Raw genomic sequence first — 27,550 nt, 5'->3', positions numbered from 1 at the left:
TTTTGTTTCTGTGCATAAAGTGGACTTAAAACACCAAATCAAGCAACTGGGGGGGGGGGGTATCACAGTGCGCTACAACACCAGGAGTTCCGGGTTATAACCCTGACCTGGGCCTGGGTGTTCTTTGTGTTTGTCCCTTCATTAATTTATCGTATCATCTTCACAATTAACCAAATGTGAGATAAAAGCGACACTAAGTAACAAAAATCAAGTCAAATCATTGATTGATTGCTTGATTTGGTATATTTTACTTCGCTTTTCCGCCACTTTTTGGCTAATCGTGAAGATAATTGATGAAGGGACACACTCAAAAAATACCCATGGCCAAGCTGAGATTCGAACCCAGGATCTCTCGCTTAGTAGTCAAATAAAATCTTTTTTATTTTCAAATGGGGTGTGGGTTACGTGTACTTTTTTTAGTACTCGTTCATCATTTTGCAATCTTTTCCTGCTATTGACGTTCTATTTTTAGGAATAGTGGACCCTAAAGGGGGAACCCCCCCCCCCCTTGAGCACGCCACTGATTGCTACCCCAAGTGTCAACGTCACCGCACGTCACTGTTCTATAGAATTGATTGATTCATTCATTTACTTTATTTTACTTCGCATTTTGTGCCTCTTGGCTAATTTGCGAAGTGAAGCTGGGGATGAGTGATGAAATTGATGAATGGACATTCACAAACAACCAAGCCTGAGCGGGATTCGAACCCGGGACCCTTGGCGTCGCAGTACGATGTGCTAACCACTCGGCCACAGGGTCCAGCTATTTCTATAGAAGCATGAATTAAAATAGACATGAACTTTTAATGTTATTGTACTATAGCACTGAATGACATTGTATTATTTTACTGAAGAGCACAAAATGGCATGCTCCATATGTCAGCATGTAAATGCAAACATATGATTCATGGGTAGAAATTGTATCTTATTGGAATGTTTATAATCATATTAATTGTATATTTTTTCGTTTATGTTACAAATATGTAACATTTGTCTTTGCCACTATTTCTTTTCAGCCGAAATATTAGTGTGATTGAGAAACCGAGATATACATTCAAAGCAATAGGTTTTTCTTGGAACAACCCAGCATTAAAAAACTCTTGGCTGCTCCACGGCATGACGCTGCTGTCAGTTTGCAAAGATGGCTATAGTACTCAACACATCCATGTCGTATGTGCAGGGAAGTGTTATTCGTTTTTTTATGGAGCAAGGGATGAATGTGCCCATCGAGATCCATTAGGAAAATGCAGTCGACATATGGGGACAAGTGTCTTGCTTTGAGAAGTGTGCCGTGGTGGTGTTGTGCGTTTGAAAATGGCTGAGAAGACCTTCATGACAGTGTGGACAATGTGGTTATCCTCCACGATAATGCCAGGCCTCATGTTGCAAACAGGACCATTGACAGACTTCAGTCATTCGAATGGTAGATTCTGGAGCATCCACCATATAGTTCAGACCTTGCCCCCAGTGATTTCCACGTGTTCGGTCCACCGAAGAAGTTCCTGGTAGGACAGAGGTTCATTTGCGACAATGAAGTGAATACTGCTGTCCGGTGGTGGTTCCACGATCAACTGGCCAAATTCTATAACAGTGGCATCTCCAAACTAGTAGTGCGATGTGACAAATGCCTGAACCACTGTGGTGACTATGTGGAAAAATAGTGCAAGGTACATAAAACAATTTCTATATTTTGATTTTCCTGTTTATTATTTCGGCTGAAAGAAAAATAGGGGCAAAAACTTTTCAGTTTGCCCTCGTATATAGTAACTTTGTGTTGTTACTCTCTCTAATGGTAATGCATTTATACAATTATTATTAGCATGAATGTTTTAATTACATACTTTTTTTCAGATGGGTTCCTGGAGAATGGAGCCAGTGCTCGGTGATGTGTGGTGATGGGCTTCGTAGTCGGAAGGAAGTGTGCAAGTATGAGATGCTCCAATCAGTTCTGGCAACTGTGAGTTCAGAAAAGTGTCTTGGCTCTCCAAACATGTACCTGAGCCCTTGCAGAATGCCACCATGCAGTAGTAGAGGAACAAAAGAATCAGAACAAGTAAGGACATTATTTGTTAATTTGATTTACTTACCCTTAACATAATTGAAATTTGTCATTAAATCAGGATCTGTGGATTTCGCATTCAATCTTGATTTCAGATAATGATTAGAATAAACATTACCATGATACACACCCATTCTCAGTTTACGAACTAATCCTGTTTCTTTAGTGTCCCTTTTCTTCCAAAATGTGATGCAGATTTATTAAGAACTTGTCAATTGACAGTTGTCCAAGTAACCAGAACCACTGGGCCAACTACAGTTTTTGTGTGGCAAAAGTTGGGTTTACATTGGTTGACTAATTGAAGTTGGTCTTACGTTGGCCCAATGTTTGTTGCCTTGTTGCCAACACTTGCCCAACTATGGAAAAGCGAGTCAAAATCATTTTTAAAAACTACTTGCTCCTGTTAAGACAACCTTCAAGAGTATGCTGTAAATTCTAGAGTGTGAAATAACAAGAGTATGCTGTAAATTCTAGAGTGTAAAATAAATTATGTGGGATAGTGTTTCTTTCCGAATACTTCAGTCACATCACATTCTGAAAATATACTATTTTGATAATGAAAGTAGAAGCTATTTGTAACTTGTAGTCACTTACCAGTCCTTTGTCAGCTGCCACGGAAGAAAGATATTTTCTGTGTAGGCAGAAAACAATGCTATGTGCAGACTAAACTCCATGAAATGTGTGTAACTATGTAAACTACAAAGTTTTCATGCTACCACATGAAGGTACCTTGAAAACATTGGTACCATATGAATTAGAAAGTGTTGTGTAAATTCAATTTTACACAAATAATTTGTACTTATGTTTCTATGTGGCCTCACAATAACTTACATATATCACAACACAAACCTATGTGTACTTAAGTTGTCAGTGCATTGGCCCAATGTAAAAACCGCATGTTGGCCCAACAATGGAACCACAGTCAAAATTACTGTTGCCCAATATTATTATATTCTTACATTTGACCAACCACATTTTGGTACAATTAGCCCAATGTTGGGCCAACCACTTTTGGTTACTTTGGTGTTCACAGTCCTATCTCAAAATCATAAATGTCTCCCTTTTCAACAATTTTGACTGTAATTCGATGGTTCATTTTACAACTTCTAGTTTTATACCTATTTCACCTTTTTAAGATTTCAGTTTATACAGGGTGCAGCAGCAATATTAAGACAATTTAAATTTGCAAAATCTATATTACACTTCAGAATAACAATGAAAACACGTACGTGACTGGAAAGTATGAGGGCTAGTGAAAGAAGAATGAGAATGAATTTTTTACTTATGAAATATATTAGACAGGGTCCAGGTTGATATGGTATTTTTCGAAGTAGTCCCCATCGAGTTGCATACACTTGGTCCAACGTGTCTGCCAGTCCTGGAAGACATGCTGGAACCTGTCTTTTGACAAGAAGTGCCTCCACCTGTTTCAGAACGGCCTTTCATGATCCGAAACACTTGCATTTTTGATGGATGTGTTCAGCCAGGTTCTTCAAAACTGTCACGTAATACTGCCCAGTAATTGTGGTCTGTGGGGGCACTTCTTGTTGGTAGGCCATTCCACGGTAGTCGAAGAAGGAAGTCACCATTACCTTATTCGCTGACAGAACAGATTTGACTTTCTTTGGCGTCGGAGAACTGTGTGATTTCCAGACTGTGCGCATCTGTTTGCTTTTGGGATCGTAGTGGTGAAGCCAACTCTCATCACCAGTTATGATGGAATTCAGGTAGGCTCACAATGCTCTGCTCCCAGATGCTGAAGCAAGCCCATACCTAGGATTTTTTTTAGGGAAGGGCCAGATCAGTGTTTAAATATAAAACACACACACACACACACACACACAGTGGCGGCTATTTGGTGGATCTGGGTGCGTTTGCCCCCAACTATTTTTTGCTACTTTTCCCCCCGTACTATGGTCTCTTAATTAATGCTTGTCTACCAAGAGAAAATAACTGTCCTTGCCCATCGTCTGCTAGTGGAATCTTCTTAGAATACATTATATTGTAATTCAAAGATGTCATGGTTATTTTCCACCTCTACCAATGTGCTTTGTGTTGCATTGGCACTGGTGTATTCGTATCAAGTGATTTGGCAGTCATTGAATCAGTGTATATTGTAAACTTTTGACATGCCAAATACAAATAAAAAGGTTTAACAGATGAAACAATGGCTAATGTGTCTCTAACAGACCCAGGGAAGAGTCCTGAGGTACACCACTTGAAACCCCTTCAACCTCAGTATGGATCATCAGTTTTTATTTGAAATGTTCTGTCAACTTTTGAGCTATTTACCAAAAGGAGACGAGAGACCCATTGTAAATAATTTTTGTTTCAGTGCTTTCCGTCTGATCCTGTCAAATGCTTTACTTACTTCAGTACTCAACTTGATTTTTTATTCATGCTCCAGGAACATAATCTGCAATCTGAGTAAAGTTCATTGTAGTATATTTACCTTTCATAAAACCATGCTCATAAACAGATATCATAGATTTGAATTGGAAAGACAAATAGTCACGAATCATGCTATAAAAAAATTGATAAAAATATTCATTATTGTAATTGGTCTATAGTTAAGCAACCTCTGATAAGTTGTCATTAACTTTTGCTATTGCTATTGGAACCATGTAACTATAGAAGGTAAACTTCCAAATTCTAAAGATGCATTCCATATGTTTGTTCTGCATTGTTGCAGACTAACAAGACTCTTGCATCTGGACTCACGCCAGTATAGTCTCCTGTGGGGCTTGTGCTGTTTGCTGTCCATGTGTGTTAAAATTTTCATTTTATCAAATTGATCTTATCACAATTCATCTTTATCATTGCAATTAACCATGCCAGGATAGCAAAGTGAAGTAAACAGATCTAACCAAAAACCAAAAATGTGAAATCTCACAGAAGGTGAAATCTCGCAGCAATCAAGCAAGAAAATGATTTTGTCTTTTTCAAAGAAGGCAATTTTGATTTGAGTGATTCTCCAAGTTCAGGAAGACCATCAGCATTTAATGCAGACCTTGTGAATACTTTAATCCACAATAATCCACATCAGTCGACCAGAGAATTAGCAAATGTGATAAACTGTCACCAGGGCCGAATTTACCTCTTTGCTGCCCCTAGGCCAAACAAGCTCTGCCATCCCCCATACAGTTTATCAAGAATGAAAAAAATATCAGTATTTTCTGTATTACTATTTTTACTGTTAATGGCATGCAGTATTAATAAAATGATAGATACATACAAAAATGTAACAAAGCATTATGACTTAAATTATATAAATTACATTTTAACATTTACCTTGTTTTACAGAGAAGACACACCACCTACTTCTTGAATAATATTCTCGAGCAACTAACAGTAGAATAGTACAATGTGAAATCCCTTTAATAATGCTTGCACCGACAGTTTAATTCTCAACAATTCAACGCGAATCACATGATTTTGATATGCGGCCAATGCCGGCAGTAACATGGAACGGCATTCCTGGAATGCAGCCGAGCCGGTGTTGTCTTTCAAAAGCAAGCGGCAGGCTCCATGTTCTTGCCCCAATCGCCGACCCTGCTCAACACAATACTGTACATTCGAAACAACAACGTTGGTAATTAAAACAACAAATTAGTAAACTAGTTCCGAGCTCTGCTAGCCTTTCTCTCTTAAGAAATATTCGTCGTTAACTTATATTTACAATACAACTACATTAAGTGATTCTATTCGTATGTCCGGAGAAAAAAAAAGACACTCCGAGAATTAGGTATTCCTTATAAATTTAAAACAAACAATCCTGCCACCCCTACCAAAGTGGCACTCTAGGCCCATTCCTATGAAGCCTATTGGAAAATCCGGGCCTGACTGTCACCATTCAACCACGGTGTGTCAGTAGCGTACGCAGGATTTTGTCAAGGGGGGGTTATTTCTAAAACTTTCTCCAAATTCACATTACCTTTGATTTATTATACTTTAATTAAATAATAATTATCACAATTAATTAATAATACTTATAATTAATTAATTAGCTGAATTACTACTAATAATACTACTAATACCACTACTACTATTATGTAGTAGAGATCTACATAAATATACCATTTGTGAAAACAATAGAAAGAAATTACTTTCTAATCATTCAATTTTTATCAAATCCTGGGAGCATTTTTTTGTTTTTGTTTTTGTTTTTTGTCTGGTCAACGAGGTGAGACATTTTAAGAGTGAAGAAAATCCATAAAACAAGAAAATATATTAAAATAAATTGAAATAATTAAAGTATGGAACTCATCCAAGAAGCTGCGGTGGTCTGGTCGGTAGAGCATCTGACAACCACGTGGGAGATCTGGGTTCGATTCCCGAAATTGGTTGGATTTTTTCCAGCTTCTTCCCCGCATAAATGTCCCCGATAATTCACATCTGGATTGTCTCACTGTTCTTACCAACAAAACATTTTCCAATAGTTAAGCTTATTGTCGTTTGAATAATTGTCTAGTCAACAAGGTGAGACATTTTAAAGAGAGACATTCAAACGTGCTGCGGTAAATAATACAATGGGAAGGCAGACTGGTGACTGTATTCTTGTCCGCCTAGCCTTTGTCTATACATTAGCCTCTAACAACGAACCAAGAACTTTCTTTAGTTAATTCTCATTGTTCACACACAAAAAATACATGTTCGTTGAACACTGGCGTACGTAGAGGCATGGCCGATGGTTAGAGGCACATACTTTTGGTAAATAAAAAAGCAAAATTTCAGTATAAAAACAGAGTCAATTTCGGGTTCAAAAGCTGTAAATGAAATGAAATTTCGCTGTTATTGCGGTGACAAAGCGGTATATAAAATTACATTTTGGTTTTAAAAGTGTGAATATAATCGCACTATTACACAAAATAAACATATCCCTTCTAATAGCACATTAAATCATTACCAGAATATTAAGTTTATTCCTGTATAGAGGAGTCCATTTTTGCTTTTCAAATATTTACAGCAAAATTAATCAATTTTCCTTGAATTGCATAACACACAGGATACTTCAGACTTCAGAAAGTGTCGCGTCGGTATATAAACGGTAAATTTCGTGTTTAAGAGTATATTTCGCATTTTGCAGTTCATTTCGCATCATTTCGTGACAAAACAGGGTAGGAAAATCCACCTCACACCTTTCAGAAACCTTAAAAATTAACATTGCAATGTGTTATTTCAATTTCGTTTTCTTTTTGTCAAAAACGAAATATGCAAAAAAAACTGTGTACGCCAGAGTATTGAACATTGTTGCAACTGAAATACAAAACATTTTATTTCTCTTTTAAATCATAGTTACCCTCATATTTCACTTTCAAGAACTTGTGCTTATTTTCAAGGCATCACTCTGAAAGACGCGTGTGCTTGGAATGCTGTGCTTTTCTCCATGCTACATGGAAATAATAATTCAAATTATTATTATTATTATTAGTGGTAGTAGTAGTAGTAGTAGTAGATGTAGTAATAGTATTGTCCCAGATCTTTGACTGTGGTAAATTGGCCATTAAATTTTTTCCACAGCATTTTTCATAATATTTCACAAGCTCAAGGGGGGGTTTAAACCCCGTAACCCCCCCCCCTTGCGTACGCCACTGCGGTGTGTCATTTGTATCCCGTGGGTAAGGTTCAGGATATGCAATATATATCAACAAGTAGACCAGGACTAGTGCATCCAACAAGATAATGCATGCCCACACTCCACTAACATGACAAAGCTGCTACCCAGGAGTTTGGTTGAGAGATTATTCTACATCCTCCTTACTTCCCCGATCTTGCAACCTTGGTTTTCCACCTTTTCAGCTCTCAATGCACCAAGCTTCAAGGAAACTACTTTGGTAACAAAAATGCTCTTCAAACTTGGCTTGACAACATCCTTAACCCCAGCTCAATTCTTCAGGCATGGAAACAAAAAAACTGTCCCAGCTTTGGTAGACATTTATAGCCAATGAAGGAAAATATATTACTGATTAATTTATGTTATTCATCTCAAAGGAGTATCAAATAAAAAAAAATGCCATGGTGAAAAATTGCTAGAAACTTATGCATCAACCCAATCATTTAATTTCTTAAGACTTATATATTAATTTGCCTCATTGTTTATACGAAGGACAGTCAGAAAATAAGTTTCCCTAGTCTGCCATCTGCAGAGTTTTATTCTATAGAACGAACATGACATGAGCAGAGGGAGGCATCATGACACTCAGTAGCGAAGCGTAGTCTTACGAAGGAGGCAAGCAATGTTTCAGTACAACAAAACATGTAGTACAACGACATGCCGAGGGGAAAGATTCAAGGTTTATAGCCTCATTTACCCAGTCGCTGGATTTGTCAAAATATCGTAATGAAGTGACTGTACTAAAAATAAACCATATGATCCGCAAACGTCACATTTACTTTTTTAAAAAAATCCAGGTAACGTTATTCATATGATATTAAACGTTTTGCATATGCGAACTTTCCGCATACGACTAAAGGGAGACGGAATTTCTTAGTTACTTATTAGTACCTTTATTTGTTCATTATTATTTAATATGGTCAAACGGTGACCAAACCGATTTAGATAAAAAAAAATGGGAATCATTTGTTTATTTTACGCTGCATGATGTAATTTAGTATTTTTGGGCACCCTAAAACCGCATTGGAGTAACTTAAACACTAAATAAAAAGTTAAACACAAACAATAAAAAATTCATTTCAAAGCAAAGAAACACATGCATAGACGATGTACTCACCACAATAAATTTCAAACTCTTGGTGTTGGTCGACCCCCTTCCACGATTTTCATTTTAACACTTATCTCTCTCGAGCTAAACGAAGCAATTTTCAATTGCTCAATAATACACCCGCACTTCACATCAACCGTTCCTAAATACGCGTTCATTCCGATAAATTCACAGCACAAAACACGAAGCAACAAACACTCACACTATCCCACGCGCTTTCCACAACTGCAAATGCAAGCATCCACACAAGATCAAATTGAAAATCTCTGAAACAACAGAAAGTGATACCAACCTATTTCCTTAATTTTATCCGTCACAAAGGAAAGATATATCAGTTTGGAGATAAAAATTACGCGGAGGAATCAGAATCATTTCAGCAGAACGAGTATGTACATTAATATTTAAGTAATAAAGTGTCATTCAATGGCGTGCCCGGGGTGAAGGGGGGGGTGGATGGTAGACATAACCCCCTTTTGGCCCAGTATATCTAAGAAAAAACGTCAAAGGAAGGAAAAGATGACAAAATGTGGACCGTAAAAAGACCCTGGGAACACCACTTGCGTCATAATAATAGAACTTAAAACATATTCGGGCCTCCCCGATGGCGCAGTGGTAGTGTCGTCGCCTTGTAATCAAGGGGTTCTGGGTTCGATACCCGGTGGAGGCACAAGTGTTTCAGATCCCATTTTAAACTGTAGGTCCAGTCCCGATTAGCCTTACTGTGCATAAAGTGGACTTAAAACAACAAATCAATCAATCAATCATTAAAACATATTCTTGTGCTCATAAAATGCAGAATGTATACGATTTACTTCTATGCCATGTACAAATATCAGTAGATAGTTCTTTCTCAGATAGCTTTATTTTCACCCCAAGTTTTATTCAAAAGCAGTCAATTTATTGATTGTAAAATTTGTGAAAGAGCTCACTTGAATTACTGCGTAAATAATTTGGCAGTTGCAAACACTGGCAGTGGTCATCACTTCTGGCGTAATTTGAGCTGGACCGACCAGGAAGCAGGGTGCGGGACCAAGGTCCGTCCAATCTTCCCTCCCTCCCTGAGAAAACTCTTCACGGGGGTGCAGAAATTCCACTGCCCCAACTCCCAATGTCAACTTTTTTTACGCGTTTTATATTTCGCGAAATCTAAAATAATTTGTAATATAATATGATATATATGGAATTTAGAACAGTGATAATAACTTCTTTTAGTTATTTTATGACTAACAATTATTATTATATTTGCGATCTTGTTTACGTGTTCATGAAGACAAATATTCGTTACTAGTTTTTTGCTGGCAACGTACCCATAGATGAATCCTTCTGCTTTCGGTTGAACTCGGCTATTTTCGGGAATCACGCAAGCTCGGAAAGCACAGCTTTTTGTAGAAGCTTTGTGGACGGGTTCCACCAAAATTTCACGCTTCGCCATGTGACTCCTTCGGAGGCCTTATTTTCCCGCAGAACGGCTGCAAGCATTGAGGCTGGTGCTTGCTACAGAGCTGCTGGGGGAGTTTGCGGCCGCATTTTTTCGCGAAATCGAGTGCGATGGAAACTAAATACGGTTAGAACATTAAGTACATTAAATGATATTCGAATTATGCAAGCAGTGCTTGCATTGCTTGTACTATATCTTCGCCTCTGATGACACTATTTCTACACATAGTCCCCAGCAACATTCAGGCACTTGTCATACCGCTTCACAAGTTTCAATAAACCCTGTTCGTTTCAATAAACCCTGTTCGTGAAACTGCATGTTCTATTTATGGATGAAGAGTCTTTGGTTCAATGTTGAAAAAAAAAAAATTAATTTAATTTATTTGTCCATCATATAATGTACTGGAAGTCCCACCCAATCATAGCGCACACTTAATCCTTTGCCCACGATTGCAACACACCTCTGTTCTCCATGTCGGCCGGCACACACTTCTCAATTATTCTTGTCTTCAACACAGCAGTACACTGGCGCCCTCTGCAACAAAAGATGGATTATGCCCGTATAACCACAACATTTTACCAACCCAAAATTTCCACACTTTCTGGAAATACACATGCGGGAAACTTTTTTTTTCCAACTATCCTTCCCTTAGTGTAAAATTCCAACTTTTTTACTATTAAATGTCTTGCAATTTTCTTCTGCATGTTTAACTTTAACAAACTTCATTTCTTACCATTTCAGAGCTTTTCCAGTGAAAAATATGAGATGCCAAGCATTTGGAGGCAACAGAAAAACTCCATTCACCATGCAGTAGGGAACCCCTGGAAGAAAGTGTTGAATAATACATATCATCCTCAATACTCAAGTTTCATTCCAAAATTGCCAGATAACTTTAGAATAGCAGAAGACATTGTTGCTGGAGATAGTTTCTTTGTTTCACTAGCAGAAGGATTGAGGCAATTGAGGTCATCCTTAGACCCCAGTGAAAAATCCTTGAGACAAGTCTGCAAGGAGTATGCACAACATGAAATGCAGAATAATCAAACATGGCTTAGAAGGGCTCTAGAAAACCAATCTATGTCACTTGGTCAGTATGTATCGCAAATAGAATTTACAGGGACAGATATTAAGCATGTGCCAGTTGTGTATTTGCAAGTACAAGGGAGGGGTGAAATCGAAGGTAGAATTATTTGTATAGTGTACAATATAAAACTGCATGCCATTCAGGAGTATAAGCATAAAGGAAATGTAATTTGGAAAAATCAAATTATAGATAAAGATGGTTCGAGGTTTGCAGACAATGTTAATTATGGTGACGAGAACACTGTGCATTTATTATATAGGAATTCTTCTCATTTCCAACCAGTTCTTAGGATAGAGGAAGTTAGGCATCGTGAAAAACGATCTTCTGATTTCTCTGACTATGATGATGAGATTTCATCTGAAGAGTACCTAATTCAAACAATAAAGAGTACTGAGTCAGAGGAAGAAAAATTGATGAAGATTAAAAACATATTCAGAAAAAATACAGAACTAAATATCAATTTCCAGGACTCTTCAGGTGACACTGCATTGCATATAGCCACACGCAGGAAAGAACTGAATGTTATTAAATTCCTTGTAAAGAACGGAGCAAACATTAACATTGAAAACAAAAGAAATAGAAGCCCTATTAATATTGGTAAAAAACTTAACAGAGAAGATATTGTAGATGCCCTGGAAGGAAAGCCTGAGGCAGAAGAACCTCCTGATTCACTACAAGAACAAGACACACAAGAAGATGATGAGACATTCAATAGAAGGCAAGGAACATCTGGAATTAAAGGCCAACTGTATGAAATTGAACTCTTGATGGTCCATCTTTTGCAAGGGATAAAGAAAACTGAAGAAAAAGCAATATATGGTTTTAGTCTTGCAACAAATGTGGATGAAGCTGGTGATATTGATGATGTCGTATTTCAATGGCAATATGATGGACAAGATAAAATGAAAAGGAAGAAGACAATTTTTCTACAAGCGAAACATAGAGAAAGTGCAGAAAAGGATAAGGTTTCTCTTGAGAAGCTTTTTTCAGTATCAGATAAAAGTGATTATTCTTTGAATAAATACTTCAAGTCCTATAGGGAAATTAAGAAACAGTTTGCTCTGAAAACAGCAGACCGTATCTTTGGTGAACATTTTGAAGATGTGGAGTTTATATTTTACACTAATGCTCTTCCTACTTTTGACGAAAATGATGAAAATGTTAAAAAAGAATATGCACATGTTGATGATATATTAAACTTTGATGGTGACAATTATTATTTTAAATTAACGTTACATGGCAAAGACGAGCAGATAATTGAACATTTTTTTCAGTCTTCCTCTGATTGCAGAAAGCTTGCAAAGCAGTTAGTGGAATCCATTTTCTCTGGAAAGGGTATTGATGTAGATAAAGGTGTTGTTAAAATGTATCACTACTCTCTGGCGCAGGAAGTATTTGAAAAAATAAAGAAGGGTGAGGGAAAATTTAGAAGCAGCTTTTTGGATAATGATTATAATAGTCAGTTTAAGGTTGCTTTCTTTGAAGAAATGCAAAAGAGGGAAGAATTTAAAGGAATGCTCATGGAAGAGATAAAGTTAGATTTATCTGGTAGAAATATAAAGATTCCTTCTAATTTTGGTACTCTGAAAGATAAGCATCCAAAACCTCCATTGCCAGATGATGTTGTTAGTAAAGATGATATCAATGAGTTTTTAGGCAAATTGAAAATTTTTGTAGCACAACCGAATGAAGCTGGTATAGGAGATTACATAAAATCAAAAATACAGTCAATATACGCAGTGGACCAAAATGATGTTGATGCTGTTTTTGCTGATGTAAGAAATAAAGTGGAGAAATGGTGGATTGAGGGGAGGAATTATTTAAAAGAAAACAATAAGTTTTTCCAAGAGTCAGCAAAGGTTTCAATTTGGTTTGATGTTAAGAAACCAGTCGTCTTGTTCACTGGAAGAAAAAAAGAATTGGCTGATTTGCATAAAAATATACAATCTAGTTCAAAAAGGGTAACAGTAATATCACAAACAACATCAATTAGTGGCTTGGGTGGAGTGGGCAAGACTGAATTATCTAGACAGTACATCCAGGAATATAGTCATAATTTTGATAATAATGTAATCTGGATCAATGCAGAAAGTGAGATAACTCTTACAGAGTCATTTGAGAGGTTAGCCAAAGTTAAATTAAAAATTCCTACAAAAGATGCAGATGGGAAAAACAAGGATATACAATCTATTGTAGATGAAGTGTATGCATTTTTCAAGAAAAGGAAAAGTATTTTTGTGTTTGACAATGCAGAGAAGAATGGTTATTTGAATACATTTTTACCATTACGTGTAGATGGAAATATTCCTCACATTTTGATAACTTCCCGTAACAGGGAATGGGAAACAGGAATGAAAGTTATTGACTTAAACGAGCTGGAGGAAAATGATGCGATTGATTTTGTGAAGAAAGGTTTAAACATAAAGGACAGCTCACAAGACGAGAGCATAAGAAGTCTAGTGCAAAAGCTACAATGTTTTCCACTAGCCATACAACAAGCCATAGCGTACATACAAGATCAAAAAGTAACAGGAGAATTTGGTGTCACTGATTACTTACAAGAATATGAGAAAAAAACCAAAGATTTGCTTGATTCAGAAATATTCAGAGGAATTGATAATGATTACTCTAGAACCACTTTCACAACTTGGAAAATTACAATCGATAAAATAGCAAATGACAAAGATTATGGACAACTAGCTTTGAATATCATGGATGTAATTTCATTCTTTGCACCTCAAAACATCCACAGGGCAATGTTTTCCCATTTAGCAAGTGAAGATGAGGGTCGTTTGAAGTCAGCAGTTCGCTTGCTTGTTAAATATTCAATGCTGAATGGCGAAGATATGCAAAGTATACTGAACATTCACAGACTAGTTCAAGAAGTGACAAGGCTAGAATTGAAGGGGAAAGGAGATGAAGAGCAAAAGTTGCATGTTGCTCTCAGTTTAGTGAAAGATAATCTTGAGAAGGAAAATATTGATCACGCTGTCTCTGCCTGGAATCACGTACACGAGCATGCCAATTTGGTGAGAACATATAGTGAATTGCCCAGCAATATAATCAGCAAGTTAGATGAATATGGAAGATACAAAGAAGCTTTCTTATTTGGTATTGAAGCATTACCATTAATGGAAGGGACACTGGAAACTGATCACATTGACATTTTATCCACTAAGAATAGTATAGCACTAGCATTATACAGCCAAGGCAAATATGACGAAGCACTGGAACTTTTTGAATATGTCTTAGAGAAGAGAAAGTTAATATTAGGTCCCAATCATCATGCCACGTTAACCACAATGAATAATATTGCCAATACCCTTGATAACCAGGGTAAACATGACCAATCATTAGATGTGTATCAAAAGGTGTATGAAAGACGATTGGCTATTGCAGGACCAAACGACATAGAGACGCTTAAAGTTCAAGACAATATGGCTCTAACACTCTTTAACAAAGGCCAATATAAGGATGCTGTAAATATTTATCGGCAAATTTACGATAAAATCAAAGAGATTTTAGGACCCAAAGATCCATCAACATTAAAAGCTGGAAACAATATGGCTCTGGTATTAGAAAATGTAGGTAAATTTGAAGAATCACTTAATATGTATAATGAAATATATGAAATTCAATGCAAAGTATTTGGTGAAAAGCACCCCCTTACACTAAAGACTATAAATAACATTGTTGTTGTACTTGATAAACAAGGCAAGCCTATAGAGGAACAATTGAGACTTCTGGAAGAAGCTTACGAGGGGCAGAAACATGTTTTAGGTTTGAAACACCCAGACACATTGTTAACCATGTTAAATATGGGAATAACGCTAGGTCAGTTGCAAAGATATGAGGAAGCAGTGCATGTTCTTAAAGAAGTGTATGGGTTAAGAAAAGAAGTATTGGGAGAGAATCACTTACTCACTCAATCAACTAAGCACAGCACTGCTGTAGTTCTACATTTGGATGGGAAGCTGGACGAAGCTTTAGATCTTTATCAGAAGGTTTATGAAGTACAGAAAAATAATTTTGGTGACTTGCATCCTCACACTTTGCTAACAAGGAATAACATGCTTGAGATTATTGTTGACAGAGGTGAATATGAAATAGCCTTAGAAATTTATCGTGATATTTATGAAAAAAGAAAGGAAAAATTAGGAGAGGCTCATTATGATACCATGACCACAAGAAATGATGTAGGCAAAGTGTTAGAAAAACAAGGTAAATACGATGAGGCACTAGAGGTGTTCCAAGATGTTTATGCAAAGAGAAAAGAAAACTTAGGGGAAACTCATCCTGATACTAGAAGCACAAAAGAAACCATAGATAGAATATATCAACAGCAGTTAAGTTTACGTGAACGAGAAGTAGGTGAAATATCACCAAAGGAATGCCTGGGGAGTGGAAGCCACGCTAGAAGAAAAAGAGATGTTGAACGTGAATGTTTGATTTCATGGGAAGACGTGGATGAATTCAATATTGACGAAACTGGGAAAAGAGATGTAGGTAGAATTAAAATAGACAGTGGAATGTATCTGAATTATATTAAAGGGTTATCAGAAGAAAAACGCAGCCAGTTGATTGGATTAGCTGGCCACGTTGAAGTTACAGGCAAGTTCCAAGGCTTCATCTATGAGCTTATTAGGAACAAGAAGATCATGACCCACTTGGAGAGAGCTGGGATAATTTCAGGCGCGGTAATGCATGGAATGATAGGCAAGAACATTATGTCAGATTTCTTGAATGAGAATTACAAAGGGGTAGCAATTAATTTAGGATTCATAGCAAATGGCCCAATATTAGGGAAGCTGGCTGAATCCGTGTCTGCAAAGGGCGCACAGTTCGCCTTGCAAGGGAGGTTGATGCTTGGTGGATCTCTAAGAGCAGCTGCACCGTTTCTTACTCGAGGAACATTTGCTTTCATTGTCTACGATTTGATCAACCAAATAAAGGAATATAAAAGTGGCACACAAGAAGCATTTGTTGGTATTGTTGGGGACAGCATTTATTTGGGACTTGATGTTGCAGAGATTGGAATTGAAATAGCCGAAGCTTTTGAGGTATTGCAAGGAGTTTCGTCAGTTACAGGACCTATTGGAGCAACTATTGGAGCTGTAGTGTTTGTCGGGACCGAAATTTATATGGCAGCAAAAAGAGTTGATGCCATCGATGATATTATTCATTTAAATGGAAAAGAGAGATTTGTTGAAGGTTTGCGAGCTTTTATAGGCATGAAACCAGAACAATACATAGAAGAGCTAATGGAGGAGAAGCAAGTAAGCAATCACTTAGTAAACAAAGGATTGGAATACTTGAAGCAGCACAGTGATTTTTCAAGATACGTTTTCTCTTCTGGTAAGTCATTTGTGCAGTCCTGCCAGAAGGCACCACATAAAACAAGTGAATGTAATGGTGTCTTAGAGGGAAGATGTTCTAGTACCAGCACAGATACACAGGTTGCTGATCAATGCACAATGAAGTTTCAAGTTACTTTAGACAACACAGTGTTACTTGACAAGAAAACAACAAACCTGAAATGGAGAAGAGGAAGACCCGAGAATCCAGAAGATGGTGAGTTTTTTTGTTTACCGCAGGGAGATTATGAACAAGTTCCAAGCAGGGGCTCATATTTATGTAAAGAGGCCATTGGTGTAGCAGACTTGTCTACCAACAAGACCGGGAACTTTTGTGTCATTAGTTTAGGAGAAGGGCGAGATTATGCAAAAGGATTTGATGAATATCCTAACATCTTTATAGTGAACAATGGTGTAAAAAGATATTATGGTGGATATAAAAATGATATGTTCATATTGCTGGGCAACTCTGTAAAAGGATACTTCTCAGGACATATTGGAATCAATACTTTAGATCTTACATCATTTGCCCCTGAGGAAGAATCCATTGATGTGAAATTGCATTTAGGACGCATCAAGGCTTATCAGAATAATTCATTTGGAATTAGTGGAATGAGTAAAATTTTGGGCAGAAAGGATAAGGGAGATAACTTTTTCATTACTTGCAGTGGTGCAAACAGTGTTAAATTTCTTGATGGGCAGGGTGGCAGTGAAAGAGTTGTAGACCATCTAACAATATATGAGAAGGACTGTGAATATGAAATTCAAATGGTGGTAAGACCGTTTACAGTCATAGAAAATCGTGCATTGAAAGGGAGATTTTATTACACTGTTCCACGTGCTTTTGGAAGTTCTGAGATAAATTTTATTGACACTTTCAAAGATTTAAATTTAAACAATACCTTCATATTTGATTATGAACCTTTCGAGATACAAAATATTGATGTTAGAACCAAAAATATACTAAACAAGACTTCACAAGCAATATCTTTTAGCTTCTCAACAATGACAGATAAAGAGTTCAATATAACAATATCTAATGCATTTAATCCTACATATATGTTAGGTACCAATACTGTGATTAAAGTAGGAGATAAGAACAACCTATATGTGCTTCAAAACACTAAGGACTCTGCAGATGAGGTCATAAGGAGATATTTTGATCTAGCAAAAAGAACAAACGGAATATCCTACTTCATTAACTTATTATCAAGCAATGAATCAGTATCAATAGGAAGTGAAGACTATGAGGTAATACATAACAATCCATTTCATAAGAGCCACCTAGCTGGCAATAAACATCAGAATGTGTATGTTATTGACTATGGAAAAACAATTTATGGTAGTCAAAATCTCCCTTTGCCTGAAGTTGTTATCTACAACCTGGGTATGGAAGATTCATTAGATACAATTGACTTACGAAAAACTGCAGAACAAGCAAAATATTTTTTCTCACGCAATAACAGTTTTGAATTGCAAATATTTGCTTCCAGACATGATTTGATACTCCAAACAACAGTTACTGAACACAAGCCAGCCACTAATAAAATTGCAAATCATTTTCAAACACACGAGTATTTTACTTGTAGATTGAAAGATGGAATCAATTGGTATCCCAAAACCCATGTAATAGTAAACAATGTCCCCATGGAAATCAAAGTTATTAATAATAAATGGAGGTTGAAACCGATACCATTAGTATTTGGGAACGATAAAAACATAATTTTTGTAACAAACAAGGATATAGTAGAAAATATGGAAATAGTAACACCTAAAAGAGCTGGAAATTATACATTTGTTCGTTTTCATGGTACGGATCTAATGATAACAAATGCTTTTGATAATAATATTGCTGAACATGATTTGTGTACAATAGTTTTCTATAATTTCTATGCTACACCTGAAATGAATACAATTTCTGTAAAGTTTGCAGACAAAGAAATTATGCTTAAGGAAGAACAGGAACATATAAACAAAGCTAAGGATATAAACCAGATTGTAAGAGAATCTAAGACTCAGGTTTATGATAAGGTTTTCTTTCCAATCAAAAGGTGACCAGTAGAACACCAGAAATATTAGTGAATGATTACAATTTGGAATTAAAGATGAATTATGCATCACCAGAAGCCTGTATCAACTTTACAAATAAGGAGATGATAAAAATTTGAAGTTGAAATAGAAGTTCCTATTTGATCTGGGATGAAATGGTGTGGCATATAATAGAAGTCGTAAATTGATGTCTGAAGAAGAGCTGCAATATAATATGTGAAATGAAATCTCAATTAACTGTCGATATTGCATTAAGTTTGATTGAGTCAGTCTATAAAATTTTTGTCGCTAATTTCAACCTAAGAAAATACATCAAAACCTTACAGTCAAGTGTAAAGTAAGCTTACAAAGAAAATTGCAGTTCTCTCATGAAGGTGGATTGATTTAAATGAGGTTGATTTAAATCGTGATTTTTTTATTTAAATCACTTTAAAGAAATTGTTCATAGGCACATAAGGATTTTTTTAGATATGAGAATCACTTTTGGTGAAAGTACATTAATCTCATAATTACATAATGGTTTTTTTTGTTTTTATTTACTTTATTTTACTTCGTTTTTGTGCCACTTTTGGCTAATTAGCGAAGATGGAGATGAGTTTTGACATGATGAAATTGATGAATGTACACTCACAAACATCCACGCCCAGGCTGGAATTCGAACCCGGGACCCCTAATGTTGTAGCGTGATGTGCTAATCACTCCGTCATGGGGGCTGGCATTTAATGGTGTTTATTAGACTCTATAAGAAAGAAAAAGAAACAAATTTTTTTGTTCTGATGGAGAGGATCTCGTAGGAAAATAAATGTAATATGTAAACTGTAAACACACAATTTTAAATTTATCATGATTTAAAGTTCAATAACTTTTATAGGCAAAAATAGCAAACATTTTGGATAGAATAATATACAAAATACTAATCATGTTAAACCTTAAAGAGTGTCATTATCATTAAACTGTAAATGAACATGGCAGCTGATGTTTTATCACTAAAATTGAGGTACAAAGACTATGAAAAAAAAATGTTAAGTTACAATTATACAGTACATCCAGAATATTTTATTTTCATTGGAAGAAAAGTTACTGAAATTATTACGCAAGAAACATTTCCATAGTAGGTTCATATATACAGTATCAGGAACAGAGAAATATACATTTACATATAATTTTATATTTGCTTTAATTAAATTGTTCAAATATTGTACAGGGCTGTTTATCAGAAATAGCCTTTTTATTTTCTAAAAAAACATATACAGTATCTACATGTAGGATGCCAAGAACCATGCAAGTAATTTTAAGTGTATTTCTTAAAAAATAAAAAATAAATCGATTTAAATAAACAAAATCAGATTTAAATTGAAAAAAATAATAAAAAATGATTATTTAAATAATAATCATGATTTTTATCCATCCTGTCTCTCAGATATACTTTCTCCAAAAAATGCCAATATTCTAGTCACCTTTCATTACTAAAAGATTTTGTCTTGCAAACTTTATACCAGAATGAAGTTCAACTGACATTACAAACAATGTACTAATTTCTGATAACGTGCCTTATTGTTAATTAGTGAAACTGTGGGTGAACATTACTGAAGGTATTTTATTTTTCTATACTGTATTTTGTAATGCATACTAGTTACTGTGCCAAGCTTTTCTGTACATAAGTAAATTTCATTAGTCTTTAAAGGGAGAAGAAGCCAAAACTTCAACAGGAGCTTTATATTACTTTATTCTTTGGTTACACAGCCAATGCAATTCAGCCCTTTTCAATTTTGAAAAATCTCTCATAGAATATGAAAGAAACTTTACTATTTGACTAATAGTAGGACTAATTACTATGATTCCTAATATAAAAATGTTTCAAGGTCCTCCTTATCCAAATGGATAGTACTTTTGCCTTTGGTGTGAGCAGTCCCAGGTTCTAGCCCTGGTGGGATCTTCAGTTTCATGACAATTTTGAGAGCTATTTAAAAGCAGTAGATTTAATTTTCTTAAGGCCTTTTAAATAAATCATATTACACATACACACACAACAGGGTAGGTCACTGAAAGCTAGAAAACAGCTGACCATATATGTCACTAAGCAAAAAACATTTTGGCAGGCCCCAGCTCTCAATTGGCTATTGATCCATGGAGTTTTGTTTAGTTGGGTTCTTACTAACAGTATATAGGACTATGATGTATAGAAGTACAGAGACCAATGGAAAGCTTTTTATCAAGTTTGTGATAAAACACTGCTAGGAATAAGATTTCAAGGTTACATTTCGTATTGAAATGAAATCCTTGTTAAGGTGTACTTGTATTATGTTATTTATTTCATTGTGGTTATTCATTGTTTTCATAGTAGAGGGGAATGGGGGCATTCCATGAGAAAGTGCCCCTGAACCTGAATTCTTAAAATTAAATGCAATGCTGTAACTTTATATTATCTTGTGGGTGATTCAATGGAAGATTGTCATTTGCATAAAAATTCAAGCTTTGTACATAATTAAGTTAGAAGGTATTTTACAGATTGTTTGTTTAACTTTTTGATTTACTGTTGGACAACCCATGACACCAAAAAACAATTTCTCCTTTAACTGTTACTTTCCCCTTCAAAGTTCACTTACCTTCTATCCTTGCCTTAAATAATTTATTTTTCATAATTTGAATTAAAATCAATATCTTTTTTGAAGAGGCAGTGTTTCGTCTCTCCCTCCTGTGACACAAAATTGTTCACTTATAGCTACAAATCTGGGAAAGTATTTTAAGGGTTGGTATGTTTAATCAAGAGTGTTAAGTTTCATAATTCATTGCACAGAAACTGCAAGATAAATGTTTCATAACTATCAGTAGAATAGATACTATAATATATGAAATGTAGTCCGCATGTCCCACCCATGACGATGCAAGCTCCAATGGGATTATGAAAACCCAACTGGAGAACAATGACAGAACTACTTGTATTGTATGTTCAGACAAAAATTCAATTGTTGTATTTAATGATATTATTAGCTACTACTTTTTAAGACCATATGAAGTGAGGAACTAAACAGTATATTTGAAAGATTTGTTAGTTTTTAATGCCCATTTATTCAATGATATATGCTCCCAGATAACACAAGCTTATGTATAGCTATTCAAAGTTAGTTTTGTACATCGTGCTAGGCATGATTTATTTTTCTTTTCTTCTATGCCACTTTTGGCTAAAGAAGATGAATATAAGCGATGACATGATGAAATTGATGAAGGGACACTTACGATGAAGGGACACTGACAAATTCCTTGCAAAGCGAGATTTTAGTTTGCATAGGCAAGGCAAGCACCACTTGGCAATTGAAGTGAACAGAAGTTTGCTGCCAAATGCGATGTGTGGTAACGGTAATTAGTACACTTGATTCAAAGGTCGCTGCAAGCTTATATCATGCAGAATCCTGTTTGAAGCAAGTGTGTTCATTTGGCATGACAAGCACATTTAAAACTTTGAAGCAAGTATGATGTGTTATCTGGCTACTTTTGTACTACATATCTATGGTAATAAAAAGTTGTTTATTATATATTACGTTTTAAAATTTGGCTGTGTGTTGGAAAATAATGAATGGGAGTGTGGAAGCTGTACATAAAGTGCTGAGATGGAAGTATCAGTTATGTACCCATATTGGGTATAAAGGATATATTTATATACTGTATATATAACCTTTCAAGGTTATATTGGAGATGCAAATTTATGTAGATATTTAAGTTGCATGCCCTCCAAGGGAATATAAAATTATATTTTTGTCTGTGATATTTAAGTTTAGATTTATAGACAAAAAATTCTGTGATCTCTTTGTATTATTTATTTTTCTGCATAAACAATATGTCTTTTAGCTATTAATTTGTTTAAAAAAAACTACTAATTATTAACTTGTGTAGTTATTTCTCATTCCTGAGTAAGGGTAATTTATGTAGTAGAATAAAATTTAAAAACCAGTGGATTGGATGAAAATTAAAAAGTATAGTGGATGTTCAGTGTAGTATTAGTGTATTCTGAAAATTTAACCTGGTTGACCACAAGTATTCTTATTTATTGTATATTTTTATAATATATTAATTAGATATAGTAGAAATAAAATACCAATGCAGGCATGCAAGTAATACCAAAACTGAAGTCTGAAAACTTCAAATTTTGCAGCAATTTATACATGTATTAAAAAAGTTGGTTTACCAGCAGTAAACCGGATAACATGGAAGAATACGTCACTACAGTCTTCTCTTGTACAACCTATTTTGCTTATTGTTTAAGGTAAATAGTTTAGGTTCTAACAAGATATTAACCACTTGCCCTTCAGCACTACACAAGTTTACTCTTTCGATGATTTTAAGTACTAATGAGAACAAGCATGCTTTTTTTCTCTCACCATAAATAATTTGATTGGTTCCCTATCTGCATAAAGCAACTGTTAAAACTGAAAAAGACATACCTAATGTATGGAATGAATTGGATTTTGGAAAGAAGAACTTTTTCCCCCATCTTGCTTCACATGCAGGGCAAGACGTAATTGTAATATTATGAAATCATGAAATCACATTAATTAAATTAAACATATATTGTAAGTATAGAATTGTGTAAACTCACTCAAACAATTAATTTTTGCTCAAACCACAAGAATGAAACACATCTTCACCTTGGCTTAACACATCTGCAAACAATTATCCAGTCGTCGTGCATCAACATGATGGTTGCCTTCTTCAAGAAATCCTGACCATAAAGCCAGTGATCATCTGTCAGAATTTTGACTGTCCGTACATTCTTCATCCTTTGTAGAGGAAGATTGTCTCCCACTATACAATAGCGGCTTATGCCTATTCGCACATATGCACGTGCACACACCAAATTTGTCATGTAAATAATTGTTATAATAGTTATTCATGGAACACCATCTCCTTTAAAACATAAAATATTCCCATCAGGCCCGTAGCCAGGCAGGACTGACAGGGTTGCCAGCCCCCCCTTCCCCCTGGCACTGCCTCAGCCCCTTTGACATTAGGTAAAACTATTTTGTATTCTAATTTGTTTGAGGTGAAGAGTGAAATGTAGACAGAATATATTATTTTGTTCACAACTTCGTTCTTTCATCTTGTTTATGAGCAGAAGTCTAAGCAGCGGCAAGTGTTTCGAAGATTCACTAGAGTTTAGAAAGTTCTTTCATAGGGAGCCTTCTTTATCTGTACCTTCCCTGCTCCTGTTGCAGCCTCTGGTTTCACAGAAATCTGTGACTTTGATGTAAATATCCACATTCCTTCCGCATCTGCGTCAAATGTCAACAGATCCCAAGTTTTATTCCTTTGGCCGGGGGTGGAATGTACGGCAGGCACTATGATCGAAGTGAATATTGTACATTTTAACATGTATGATATAAATATCTGTATCATCAAAAATAGTATTCAGCGTTGGGTCCCAAGCATCTTGGTCGAGATACCCAAATGTAACCCTCGTGGTCCCAAGCATCTCTATCGAGACGCTGTGTCAAGGTTGTAGTTTTTACGTTATAACTTTTCTTTTTTTTGCTAGAATTTCGATTCTTTTATATATATTGTTCCTAACATATGTATTTAACAGAAATGTTTTTGCACTTTTTTTTTCTTCATGAAAATGGAGGGGAAAAGGTAGGAAAAGGGACTTCTCTTTTGCATCTCTTTTCAAGGGAAAATTTTTGCCGACAAACGAAGACCGGCTTTGTTGTTCTAAAGTAATGCTTTTCACTCCCGCCTGGTAACTGCATTCGAGGGAAGCTTCTTTATCAGTATCCGATGTCAAAATGAAAGTTTTCCATGGGGCGCAAGCAGGGGGTGGGGGAGGGGGAAGACTGGTTGTTGAATCTGCATTGTGAGAATGGAATTTCGAGGCACGCTGAAGGAAACCTTTGTTTTTGAGCACAAGTGTTCCACAAGTTGCAACACAGGAACGCCGAATGTGCATAAATTATATATCGTCTGAATCTGTGATTCATTCTGCGTACAACGGTATATCTTTCATATCTCTAGGACATTTAGTTTCTGAGCTATAGTCATTTCAATGTAACTCTGCATTTGTCTCAATTCCGAAGCTTGAGACAGTGACGTACAAGCCTTTCGTTTCAGGGTTACAACTCGCGTTACATTGGTCATTTGACAATGCTGCAAATATTTTTCTGTTTCTTACATGCAAGCGATAATTTCTATGTGCATTTTGAACTTTTCATGTCCTTTTTTTCGGGGGGGCGGGGGGGGAGAAACCCATTTTTTTAAAAAAAAAGTGTTTTTCAGGGGATTTTCCCCCTCTCCCCCTCCATATGTACGCCGAATGTGCATAAATTATATATCGTCTGAATCTGTGATTCATTCTGCGTACAACGGTATATCGTTCATATCTCCAGGGCAAATAGTCTCTGAGCTAAAGTCATTTCAAGGTACTGTTGCATTTTGAAGATTGAATCAGTGGCGTGCCGACCATTCCTTTTGGGGGTACAACTCACGTTACATTGGTCATATGATAATAATGCAAATATTTTTGTGTTCCTTACATACCAGCGATCATTTCCATGTGCATGTCGACACTGTCATGTACTTTTTTCTTGGGGGAGAAGGGGGGCCCCATTTTTTCCCCCGAAATTTTGGAATTTTGAGAGTTAGCCCCCTCCCCCCACCACATATACGCCGAATTTGCATAAATTTCATATAGTCTGAATCTCTGGTTCATTCCGCGTACAACGGTATATCACTCATCTCTCTAGGACAATTAGCCTCCGATCTACACTCATTTAATTGAAACTCTACATTTTGCTCAAAATCGGCTCGGGACCAACGGGGTTACATGTGAAAATTGCCTTGGGACTCAATAGGTTAAGGGATAGTGTCAATAGCAGTCATTAGCACCTCAAGAGATGTTTTAGAAGATATCGCAAAAAAAACCTGTAGTTTGTGTGATATTTCAAAATTTTATATTTTAAATTAACTTAAAGACCCCCGACACGTAATTTACCTTCATTTAATACTATTAAACTATTGAAAAATTGACTTGGTTTGCAAAACCCCCTGATATCCTGTGAGCCTTCTCCCCTGGAGGTCAGTTCTAGCTACGAGCCTGATTCCCATGCCACTCTACTTGCTTCAATTCAGCAGCATCTGCCTTAGCCTCTCACATACACTGCAGATGTGAACACATTTTAACTTGTGTTATCTCTGGCACTGTCTACAGCAAAAGAGGAGAGAAAACCAGTTCCCTCTTTGACTTTTGTCACAGGGACTTCATTGGGTTCAGGACAATTCCACACCAAACATTTCTGCTCAAGTTAAAAATACAAACTTTTGCCTGCAGGGATGGAATGTAAGGGGTGTAAGTGATCTATCCCTCCCTAGTTTAAGTTTTCCCTCACGGACACTTGTGCACAGGGTAATCTTTCACTATAGGTGAAAGATTACCCCATTCTACAGGGTAGAACGCTACGAATAAAAGCAAGTCGCTGCGGTATCGGCCAATACCAACAGTCACATGAAAGACTTGCACAGAAGGAAAGAGTACAAGAAGAAATTGTTGAATCCACAACCCTCCCCCCCGCTTGAATGAAGATAAAACAAAACAAATTCCACAGCGACCTCCCCCCCTCTTCCCAAGAACTCCGCAACTGGCTCAGAAACAGCCCAGCATGATAGTAATGCTGGTTTTAAAAATGTCCATCTTTCTTACCCCACGAGTTTGCCAGCAGCAATTGGAAATGAATGAATTATTTTATTCCACACAACCTTTACCAGGTAGTTACATGTCTTCCAGAAGTTTTGTAGTAGCTTCTACTTTGCCCATGCCTTTGATCTTGTCAATCATCTGCTTTCCAGGAGGGTGGGGGTTTGTCCAGCGGTTCTAGGAAAACTGCATAGGGAACTTCTTGTGCTCTGGTCTTTCTAAAGGACAAACAAGTGTCTCAAAAACAATGATATCAGTGGAAATATTTCAACCCTAATATACATTTACTGAAGCATATTTTCCTCAATTTGTTTGGGTGGGCACACCTATCAGGTGTGCAGAGAAATTTTGGGGTAGGCGGTTGCCCACCTGCACCAACACTTGGACCCGTTTCTGCCCTGTGGCCGCTTTAAACACATTTTGACTTTTCTATACTTCACCACATTTTTATTTAAAGGTTCCTGGACTCTATCTAAATTTAACCAGAAAAAGATCCCTGGACCGTATTTAAATTCAACCAGATATAAGGTTTCTGGAAAGTATATACGAGGGTTATTTTTTAAGTAAGGTCCGTTTTGCAATAAAAACGAAGTAAGTAATTTTTTTCTTTAAACATTTTCTGTATTTACATATACTTTTCTATTTTTCCACTTAATTTCCTTGCCGGTTTAAACATTTATCGTAACGAACTAAGAGTTTTTGGTTACCCTCCTCATAGAACTCTGCCGCCTGTGATGGTAGCCAGTTACTCACGGAAGCTGAGTTAATTGTTGTTCCTTGCGGCAAAAAGTCCACTAATAAAACACCCTGCCTGTCCCAAAACACAGTTGCCATGATGCTGCTCAAAGACGCGCACTCATTTCCACGCGCACGCGCAATGGAGTCCAATAGTGTGACGTCACAGAAGACGACGCGCTGGAACCGAGTCTTCACAACTAGAAAACGCGTTTTCTTCCTATCCAATTCAATTCTATTTTCCTTAAGAATGGGGTAGCTTTAATTATTGTGACAGCTGTTAAGAAACAAAATTGTGATGTGCATCGTACATCATATATGTCTATATATAACATATACCTTACAGATGAGAATGTACAGAATAAATGGGGTAGGAAATCGAGTAAAGAGAATGCTCCAAAAGAAATCTCAGCCAATGGGCGTCCTCGGTT

General features: G+C 36.3%; 1 protein-coding gene across 1 annotated transcript in view; it reads left to right on the top strand.

Annotated features, from left to right (window-relative positions):
* The window catches only part of LOC145977741 (uncharacterized), a 148,615-nt gene extending 128,931 nt beyond the window's left edge, over window positions 1–19,684 (top strand). Inside the window, exons 4-5 of the mRNA XM_083109994.1 lie at window positions 1,852–2,053; window positions 10,961–19,684. Of these exons, the coding sequence (XP_082966120.1) occupies window positions 1,852–2,053; window positions 10,961–18,712 (7,954 nt within the window). The 3' untranslated portion in view covers window positions 18,713–19,684. The remainder of the gene's footprint in view (window positions 1–1,851; window positions 2,054–10,960) is intronic.
* Window positions 19,685–27,550: the final 7,866 nt, after the last annotated feature.

This window comes from Lepisma saccharinum, chromosome 23, assembly GCF_977018435.1.
Source record: "Lepisma saccharinum chromosome 23, izLepSacc3.1, whole genome shotgun sequence".
Classification (NCBI taxonomy): domain Eukaryota; kingdom Metazoa; phylum Arthropoda; class Insecta; order Zygentoma; family Lepismatidae; genus Lepisma; species Lepisma saccharinum.
This window is presented reverse-complemented; position numbering and strand designations above follow the sequence as displayed.